The sequence below is a fragment of the Vulpes lagopus genome, chromosome 7 (assembly GCF_018345385.1).
Source record: "Vulpes lagopus strain Blue_001 chromosome 7, ASM1834538v1, whole genome shotgun sequence".
Taxonomy (NCBI): Eukaryota; Metazoa; Chordata; class Mammalia; order Carnivora; family Canidae; genus Vulpes; species Vulpes lagopus.
The window spans coordinates 10,634,094-10,644,384 of NC_054830.1; the positions used below are offsets into that span (position 1 = coordinate 10,634,094).

Consider the following 10,291-nt stretch of genomic DNA (forward strand, 5'->3'; position numbering starts at 1 on the left):
ATGTCACTGGCTCTGAAGATGGAGAAAGGGCAATGAGGAAAAAGAATGCTTGGTGTCACTAGACTGTGTTAGGAAAGAAGAGTCTCTCCTGGAGCATCCAGAAGGAATCAGGTCCTGCAGACATCTTGATTTTAGCCCACTGAGACTTATTTCAGGCCTCTGTCCTCCAAAACAGAGCATAAACTTGTTTCATTGACACCTCTCATGTGGTAATTTGTTACAGCAGAAATAGGAATGCAAACTGGTACAGCCACTCTGGAAAACAGTGTGGAGGTTCCTCAAAAAGTTGAATATAGAACTATGCTATGATCTAGCAGTTGCACTACTGGATATTATCCCCAAAGATACCGATGTAGTGAAACGCCAGGACACCTGCACCCCAATGTTCATAGCAGCAATGTTCACAATAGCCAAACTGTGGAAAGAGCCATGATATTCTTCGACAGATGAATTGATAAAGAAGATGTGGTCTATATATACAATGGAATATTCCTCAGCCATCAGAAAGGACAAATACCCACCATTTGCTTTGACATGGATAGAACTGGAGGGTATTATGCCAAGTGAAGTAAGTCAATCGGAGAAGACCAACCATCATATGGCTTCACTCATATGGGGAATATAAGAAATAGTGAAAGGGATTATAAGGGAAGGAGAGGAACTGAATGGGAAAAATTAGAGAGGGAGACAAACCATGATAGACTCCTAACTCTGGGAAATTAACAAAGGGTTGTGGAAGGGGAGGTGGGTGGGGGGATGGGGGATGGGCACTGAGGAGGACACTCGATGGGATGAGCACTAAGTGTTATACTATACGTTGGCAAATGGAACTTCAATAAAAACAAATGAAAAAAAAAGGAATGTAATATAGACTTTTAACAAATAAACTTGCTTTGGAGAAAAGCGAATTTTGTGTCTCAATTAATTCATTTCTCTTCACTAGGGTAAGAGCATTTTGTGTAGAAACCCAACCTTAACTGATAGGAGAAAAAAAATAATAAAGTCAGAGCTTCTGCACTGTTGCTGAAATGGAATGTAAAAAGTGAATTCCCCATTGCTAAAACATAAATGTGACTTACTTACTTAGTTTATGTATTTATTAAAGATTTATTTATTTATTTTAGAGAGAGAGTGAGAGAGAGAGCACGCATGTGCAAGTAAGAGGAAGGACAGGGGGAGAGGGAGAAAGAATCATGAAACAGACTCCCCACTGAGCATGGATCCTGCCAAGGTGCTCAAATCTAGGACCCTGAGATCATGTCATGAACCAAAATGAAAAGTTGGACCCTCAACTGGCTAAGCCACCCAAGTGCCCCTTTTATGTATTTTTAAAGTAATCTCTGTGCCCAATGTGGGGCTTGAACTCATGGCCCAGAGATCAAGTGTTCCATGCTCTGCTTGCCAAGCTGGCTCAGTTGATGGGACATGTGACTCTCGGTCTCAGGATTTTGAGTTTTAGATCCACATTGGAAGTAGAGATTACTTAAAAATAAAATCTTAAAAAAAATCACTTGCCCCACTGAGACAGCCAGGTTCCCATGACATGAGAGATTTAAATATAAAATTTGTAATATAAATTCTGACCTTGAGCCCTTTGTGCTTTAGGTTAAAAAAGAAAAGGAATTTATTACTAAAATTAACTTTGCCCATTCTACTTTAAATTTTTGTGTCTAAATACCAACATTCTTTTGATTTCATGCTAATTCAAACATTCACTCTTTATTTCTATCCTCTCCAAATTTCTTTCAGATTTAATTTCAACATAAAAGATGGGATTATTGAATCTGTGTCATACATACATGTGTAAGAGTGTATTTGTAGGAAGTAATGTACAAATGCACACATATATACAAGTGCATACACTCTTTACCCATTGAAGACTTCCTGGATTCACCAAATATTTCCAAATACTGTACTGATTCCTAACAACATCTGCCTGAATTAGAAATAAGAAAACAGAGATTTCAGGTTGAGTACATTTTTTACAATTATATAACAAACTTTAAAGCTTTTGTGCAAATTCTTGAATTATACATAAGTGGATTTATGTGGTGTCTTAATTTTTGTATGATTACCTGAATTCAGAAAATTTTACATTTTAAATGTGTGTTTTCTTACGTGTCATTGCAATTCAACGATTTGTGTAAAAGAAAAAATCCTGGGGGCACCTGGGTGACTCAGTGGTTGAGTGTCCGCCTTTGGCTCAGGTTGTGATCCCAAAGTTCTGGAATCAAGTCCCGCAACAGGCTCTCCCTCAGCCCAGGGAGTCTGCTTCTCCTTCTGCCTATGTCTCTGCTTCTCTCTGTGTGTCTTCCATGAATAAATAAATAAAATATTTTTTAAATTTTTTAATAATAAATTTATTTTTTATTGGTGTTCAATTTACCAACATACAGAATAACACCCAGTGCTCATCCCGTCAAGTGCCCCCCTCAGTGCCCTTCACCCATTCACCCCCAGCCCCCACCCTCCTCCCCTTCCACCACCCCTAGTTCGTTTCCCAGAGTTAGGAGTCTTTATGTTCTGTCTCCCTTTCTGATATTTCCCACACATTTCTTCTCCCTTCCCTTATATTCCCTTTCACTGGAGGGTATTATGCTGAGTGAAGTAAGTCAATCGGAGAAGGACAAACATTATATGTTCTCCTTCATTTGGGGAATATAAATATAAATATAAAATATTTTTTTAAAAAAAGAGAAAAAATCTGTCAAAACTAATCAATGAATCCAACAGGATATAAAGTCAATATACAAAAATTGGTTGCAACTTTATACACTAATAAAAAACCACCAGAAAAAGATATTAAGAATCCCATTTACAACTACACCAAGAAGAATAAAACACCTAAGAATAAATTTTAAAAAGGAGGCAAACATCTGCACACTGAAAATTATAAGACACTGCTGAAAGAAATGAAAGATGACAAAAAGAAATAGAAATATATTCCATGTTGATTGGAAGAATTAATACTGTTAAATGACCATATTCCCCAAAAGCAATCTGTGGATTCAGTGTAATCCCTGTCAAAATTCCAACAGCATATTTTACAGAAATAGAACAAATGCTCCTACAAATTTTATGGAATCACAAGACCCGAATAGCCAAAACAATCATGTGCTGGAGGCAGCAGCACATTCCCTGATTTCAAAGTGTATTACAAGCTATGGTAACCAAAACGGTATGATGTTAGCATAAAAAGCACACAGTTAAATGGAACGAAATAGAAAGTCCAGAAATAAACTCACAAATCAGTGGTTAATTAGTTTATGACAAAGAAGGCAAGAATATATAAAAGGAAGGATCAGTCTCTTCAATAAATGGTCATATGCAAAAAAAATTCAATTGGACCACTATCTTACACCATAGGCAAAAATTAACTCGAAATGGATTAAAGACTTGAATGTAAGACCCAAAGCCATAAAACTCTTAGAAGAAAACATATTGGTCTTGGCAATGAGTTTTAGGATTTAACACCAAAGGCAAGAGAACAAAAGCAAAACTAAACAAGGTCTACCTCAAAGTAGATGGTTTCTTCATCAACAAAATGAAATGGCAGGGAATATTTGCAAATCATGTATCCAAGGGGTAAATATTCAAAATCTATAAAGAACTCTTACAATTCAGCAGCAATAAACAATCTGATTAAACAATGGGCAGAGGTTCTGAATAGACATTTTTCCAATGAAGACATACTGATGGCCAACAGGTCCATGAAAAGATGATCAACACCACTACTCATCAGGGAAATGCAAATCAGAAGCACAATGAGATATCACCTCATACTTCTTGGAATGTTCAGTATCAAAACAACAAGAAACAGCAAGTGTTGATAAAGATGTGGAGGAAAAGGACCCTGAATACTGTTGGTGTGGTTGTAAATTGGGGCAGCCACTATGGAAAACAGTGTGGAGGTTCCTTGAAAAATTAAAAATAGAAATACTACATGATCTAGCAATTCCGCTTCTGAGCATTTATCTGAAGAAAACAAAGACTGAAATTCAAAAAGATATGCAAACCCCATTTCATTACAGCATAATTACAATAGCCAAGACATGGAAACAACCTTGATGTTCGTGAGTGGATGAATGGACAAAGAAAGGTGCTGCACTGAGTGATGTATGGATATGTTGAATGACTACATTGTACACCTGAAACTAATGTAACACCATATGTTAACTCTACTGGAATTATATATATATATATATATACATATATATATATATATATATATTTGAATATTACTTAGCCATTAAAGTGAATGAAATGCTGGCATTTGTGACAGCATGGATGGAACTTGGGGGCATTATGCTCAGTGAAATAAGTCAGACAGAGGAAGATAAAAACCATATGATTTCACTTAAGTGTGGATTCTTAAAAAACAAAACCAAGTTTGTGGATACACAGTACAGACTGGTAATAGCCTGTGCTGGGGGTGGGGAGTGGGTGAAATGGGCAAAAGTGTCAAAAGGCACAAATTTCCATTTATAAAATGAGTAAATCTTGGGGATATCATGTCCGGCATGGTGATGATAGTTAACAAAACTGTACTGTAGATTTGAAAGTAGCTAGGAGAGGGGATCTTGACAACTGTCATCATGAAAGAAAAGTTTTTTTTTTTTTTACAGATGATAACCGAACTTATTTTGATCACTTTGCAATATATAAAATATTGAATCATTCCATTGTGCACCTGAAATCAATGCAATGTGATGTCAGTTATATTTTAACGACATCATCAACAACAGCAACAACAACAATAATGACAAGGGACAGTTCATCCATCACATTGGCTCAGGGTTGAGTCACCAGTATCATGGGCCTAGGTGAGCATCCCAGGCATTCTTAGCCTATAGGATCGCTATTCATAGGCTGAGGCTTAAGAGGACAACAATAAAATCTATCTCATCTGGAAGAGCAGTTAAGTAGGAAAAAGGAATGACAACAAACCCAATGTGAAAACTGATTTTGTATTTTCTTCTATGATGAAATTATATAAATGGCCTTATGCCAAGTGCAGTTTTACCCATCTGAGTTATACAAGTCATGGTTATTCTTTCAAGAAGTCTAGGGAAATTTTGGTGTGATATATGTCATTGAAAAAACATTTGAAAGGAAATCATTTTTAGGAAATCGAAGAGGTCCTGTAAAAGATATAGAAGTTTTCAAATCTTTCTGATCCAAAGTTGCGAAGAGCTGTGGGCACATATGTAAATGGCAAAGGAAAAATTGTATGTATATCACACAGAGCAGAGAGCTTAGTAAATGGAGTTTTCTGAAGTTGTATAGAGAGGTTGAATTCTAAGAAATGGAAATTTCAGGAAATATGTAGAAGCAAATTCTATTTCACAGTGATCAAAAAATATGACTTTGAGCCCTGCAATCAAGGGCACTTCTTCACCACCAACACAATGTTCCTTTTATAACTGCCCTCCTGAAAAATCTCATCAGAGCCTCCTTTATATCTTTGTTCCTCAGACTGTAGATGAAGGGGTTCAGCATGGGCGTGATGACCATGTACATTACCGAGGCTACTGCACTTGCATGGGAGCTCTGGGTAACAGCAGAGCTAAGGTACACTCCCAGGACAGTGCAATAAAATAAGGAAACAACCAACAGATGAGATACACAGGTGGAAAATGCTTTATACTTTCCCTGAGCTGATGATATTCTATGTATGGAGGAAATAATCTTTGAATATGAGCAAAGGATCCCAGTAAGGGGACCGCCAGCCAACAGCACAGCTGAAACATATATTATTGTGTCATTAAGAAAGGTATCAGAACAGGCAAGTTGGATCATCTGATGGAGTTCACAGAAAAAGTGAGGGATTTCCACCTCTGAACAGAAGGAAAGCTGCAAAACCATTAAGCTCTGTAATAAGGAATTCAGAACACTGATGATCCAGGACACCAGAACCAGCAGTCCACAGACCCGGGGATTCATGATGACCATGTAGTGCAACGGGTGGCAGATGGCCACAAAACGATCATAGGCCATCACAGCCAAGAGAAAGTCATCCCAGCCTGCAAAGAGTAAGGAAAAGCAGATCTGGCTGATGCATCCTGTATATGATATAAATTTGCTCTGTGTCTGTATATTTACCAGCATCTTGGGGATGGTTGTTGAGGTGAAACAGATGTCTACAAAGGACAAGTTGGCCAGAAAGAAGTACATGGGAGTGTGGAGGTGAGAGTCAGAGCCAACAGCCAGGATAATGAGCAAGTTTCCAAACACAGTGATGAGGTACATGAAGAGGAAAAGTCCAAATATGGGGAGCTGAAGTCCTGGTTTATTTGACAATCCTAAAAGAAGAAATCTTGAAATTTGTGTATCATTTCCTGGTTCCATGTGGTGGTTTTGATGATTATGAATTAGAAAAGATGATTAAGTTTTACAGAAATGGTCATTAGTAACATGGTAAAAATGCTATAATTAAAATGACATGTGGGGGGAAAATGAGGCATACAAGCAAGTGGATGAGGTGTTATCTTTACTGGGAGTTCAGGAAGACCCAAAACAAGGTGATATTTGAAAAAGACCTCAGGGAAATCTGTAGGAGAGACACAAGTATATCTGGGGACATGTGGGCCCTAGAGGAGAAAGAGCCAGTGCAAAGACCGGAGCAAGACACTTGTTTTGGATGTCCAGGATTCAAAATAGAGCCAGTGTGATCGGGAGATGAGCAAGAGGGAGAGTGATTACAGGTGGTGTCAGGAATGTTGAGAACAAGGTTGCCTTCCCACTGCAGCTGAGACTTCAAGACACAGGGAGTCCTTCATTCATAGTATTCCTTGCACTTCAATAATTTGTTTCCAAGGGATCCTGTCAACAAAAATAGATCCCTTCCTTATTTCCAAGTGTTGGTTAAGATCCTGGAGTCTGTATTTTAAAGGTCCCATATTGGCACACTATAGACTCCTGGGGCTATGTGACTACCAGGCTCTTCTCAGCCCCAGCTACAATATTTAGGAAGGAAATGATACCAGTTAGGCTCTCAATATCAAATTATCATTATTATAACATGTATAGAAAAATCCCCAAATTCCAGTTGGTAAGACTTCCATGAACATGTAACTTGGTGCTCTAATTTAATGACCATTTTGTCTTGCATTTAGCTAAGTATAAAAAAATTCAAAAGGAAGAGAAAAGAAAGAGAATGGAGAAAGGTCTAATGAGCCCAAATTGTTCCTGATAGATAATGATGATGAAAAAGCTTCCGTGGTTCTGGCTGCATTCCAACCCTAGATATATGACCAGAATAGCTAATAATGCTGCAAAAACCAATTTCTCCAAAGAAGAAAAAGGTGATGTATTTATGGTATCAAGACAGCATAATGTATGTACATCCCCTAGAAATATGAATAAAAGGAATACATCCACAATTGACTGAAGGAAATACACAACATACAAAAATATCAGGAATTTATCAAGATGAAATAGTGAAAGACTTTTCTAAATGATATTAAATACAAAATCTTGGAATCCATGGATGAGTTTTGAATCCTGGATCTATAACACATGAGATGTTTGAATTTGGGAAGAAAAAAAATTATTCTAAAATGTTAATATTCTCACCAGAGTAGTGGGGGTGGTGGTATCCATCCTCCTAAGGTGGTCAATAGATTGACTCCATATATGTAAAAAGTTGAGCATAGTTCCTTCCTATTAGTATATGAATGTTCTTTCTCTCTGTTCAGTCGAGTTTGTATGTGTGTGTGTGTGTGTACATACATGTGTATTTGTGTGTTTGCATGTGTACACATTCTTAGTCATAATGCAAAAGATATATTTACTGTGGACAGTTAAAAAAATGGAATCCACTATAGTAAAGGAAAAAAATGGTTTTAATATAAGGGCCAGTGCCTGCTAATGTGATGAAAATGTATGAATGAAGAGTCCATCATAAGACCATGTTGCAGAGGGAAAAGGCAGTCAGTGTGAGTGCTGATGTGACATCAGACTCCAAGGAGCCCATGCTGAATGCTTCACAGGGTCTACCTCAAGCTCCTAATCTAATTGTTATTCCTGTCCTTAGTCCCAGTTTATTTGGCTACACTGATTTTTATGTTTCCTGGGGGTGGATGAGGCTGACTTCTTCTGTTACTTTCCTGGGTGTCATTCCTTCCTTTGTTATTTTGGGCTTTGGGATTTGATCTTTGTTTGACACAAAATCCAATGGGCGTGTGCCAGTCCTGGTTCTCTCTTCCTTGTCTGCCATGCAGAACACTTCTAAGATCATACTCTGCTAAGTCTTGCAGAGTCTTGTTCTGTGACAATATATCCCCTTTCTGTATATAATTTATCCTTGAGGACCCTGTGTAATATGAGCACTTATTTCCCTGTTCTCCATTATAACGTATGCTCCAAAGGAATAGCAGCCTCGCCTACTTTGTTCATGTCTTTGTGTTGACAGTGGTACACATTTGTATAGAAGCAATAATTTTAAATGAGAGTTAATTAAATGGAGAGAATGGCAGGGGAAAAATTATGTTAAATATGGTGGATTTAAGTAATTTTCTTAAAACTAAACAATATCTGGGAAGCCAGGGTGGCTCAGCAGTTTAGCGCCACCTTTGGCCCAGGGTGTGATCCTGGAGACCTGGGATTGAGTCCTATATCAGGCTCCCTGTATGGAGCCTGCTTCTCCCTCTGCCTGTGTCTCTGCCTCTCTCTCTCTCTCTCTCTCTCTCATCTCTCATGAATAAATAAATAAAATCTTTAAAAATCTAAACAATATCTAATACTAACATCTTACAGAAAAGATATACAATAGCAACCCTCATATCAATATGGGTCACTAACTCAGGATGAAATGGCTAAAGGCTTTGAAACAGAAGACTAGGAAAACATTATTTTTAATACACAGTGGGAAGCAGTAGCTAACGTTATAATTTTATCATATGTAACCACAAATAGAATCAATCATGCATATGAAAGGATGCAAAGGATCTTTAGTTGAATACAAAAGAACATGTTTCACATGATGACAGGAGATACTGTTATTTTAAAAAACAGACCTAATTCCAAAATATAAAATGATAGAAATAAGGACAATTAGATGTGTAGTAAGGTGGCAATATGTGTAAAAAGCAATTCTTACTACTAAGGATGCAGAAAAATTTCAGCGTTTTAAGGCAATGAGGGAAACAGGAATGTGATCAACTGATAGATTTGATCACACAAAATACATAGGCTATCACTATTCTATCAATACGTCTATACACAATACAAGGGTTTAATGGAAAACAAAAACCCTGGTGAAAATATTGCCATTCTTTTTTGAAAGAATGGGATCAAAACACATTAAAAACACATAGATCCCAGTACATGGCAGCAAGTTACTTGCAAAAACAATTTGCATATAGGAAGTAAATGACTAACAAAGTAAAAAATATATTCATTCTCATTAGTAATAAAATCATTGCAAAGTAATGCTCCTTGGCATATCCTTACATGCATATTAAGTACATTTTCCCCCTGGTGAATACTAATGGGAGAGATGATACTGTGAAATGTATGTCTCAAAAACTAGTGTCACAAGGTAATATTTCCCTCCATGGGCCTGGATCCTTCTAATAAATACAGAACAAAGTAAATGCACCCCAGCTGAAAAAATCTTGAAAAATGCTCACTCCATTTCTTTTTTTTTACATTTTAAAATTTATATTCAATTCAACATATAGTATAACACCTGGTGCTCATCTCACTCCACTTCTCACACCTCCAAGCCTAATACTCTGTTTTCCTACTGTCCTTAGCTCCAAAACTCCCTGAACTTGTTCTCATTTCACTGGAACTACTTTATGCCCTCATTCCTGCCTTTGTGTCATCCAGCTGGACTTCCATTCCTACAACATATTGTCAACAATGACGCCTGTATTACTGAGTCAAATTAATGTTTCTTTTAAAAATATATTAAATAAATTATTTTTAACCTTAGTAGTCAACCCCACAAGCAAACATGAAATTCTGGTCTCTGGGATAGGCTGATTAGGCTCTCAGGTGACCTCAGGTAAAGGTTTTCGGGTTCCATTCTCTCTCTGATCCTTTCCTGAAATTCCTGTTGAGCTCTCAGACTCACCTGGATGGGGCCTATAAGATCAAAGTCTCCATGTGAAGGTCCCCAGTCTTCCCTCAATAGTTAATGAGATCAAAGCTCTGTTCCCAGACAGGACAACTGGAAATAGTAAACCATGGGTCCCCCAGCCAGACCTAGGAACTCAAAAGCAACATTCATGTCCTGTCCTGCACAAGGATGTACCTGGTAAGGGACTGCAACAAAGGAGGTATT

The 10,291-nt window shown here is 37.5% G+C and overlaps 1 protein-coding gene across 1 annotated transcript; it reads right to left on the reverse strand.

Annotated features, from left to right (window-relative positions):
• Positions 1 to 5,394: 5,394 nt before the first annotated feature.
• Positions 5,395 to 6,249, reverse strand: LOC121495077 (olfactory receptor 7A10-like). The gene is made up of 2 exons (XM_041762371.1): positions 5,895 to 6,249; positions 5,395 to 5,609 (listed from the first exon to the last, which is right to left on the reverse strand). Exons 1-2 carry the CDS (start codon positions 6,247 to 6,249, stop codon positions 5,395 to 5,397), a joined length of 570 nt encoding a protein of 189 aa, XP_041618305.1.
• Between the last annotated feature and the right edge of the window lie 4,042 nt (positions 6,250 to 10,291).

Coding starts and splice junctions, on each gene's coding strand:
- LOC121495077 (XM_041762371.1), bottom strand. CDS start 6,249: ATGTACCTCATCACTGTGTTTGGAAACTTGCTCATTATCCTGGCTGTT. Junction 5,610..5,894: donor TCTGGTGTCCTGGATCATCA/GTGTTCTGAATT, acceptor CTCATCTGTTGG/TTGTTTCCTTATTTTATTGC.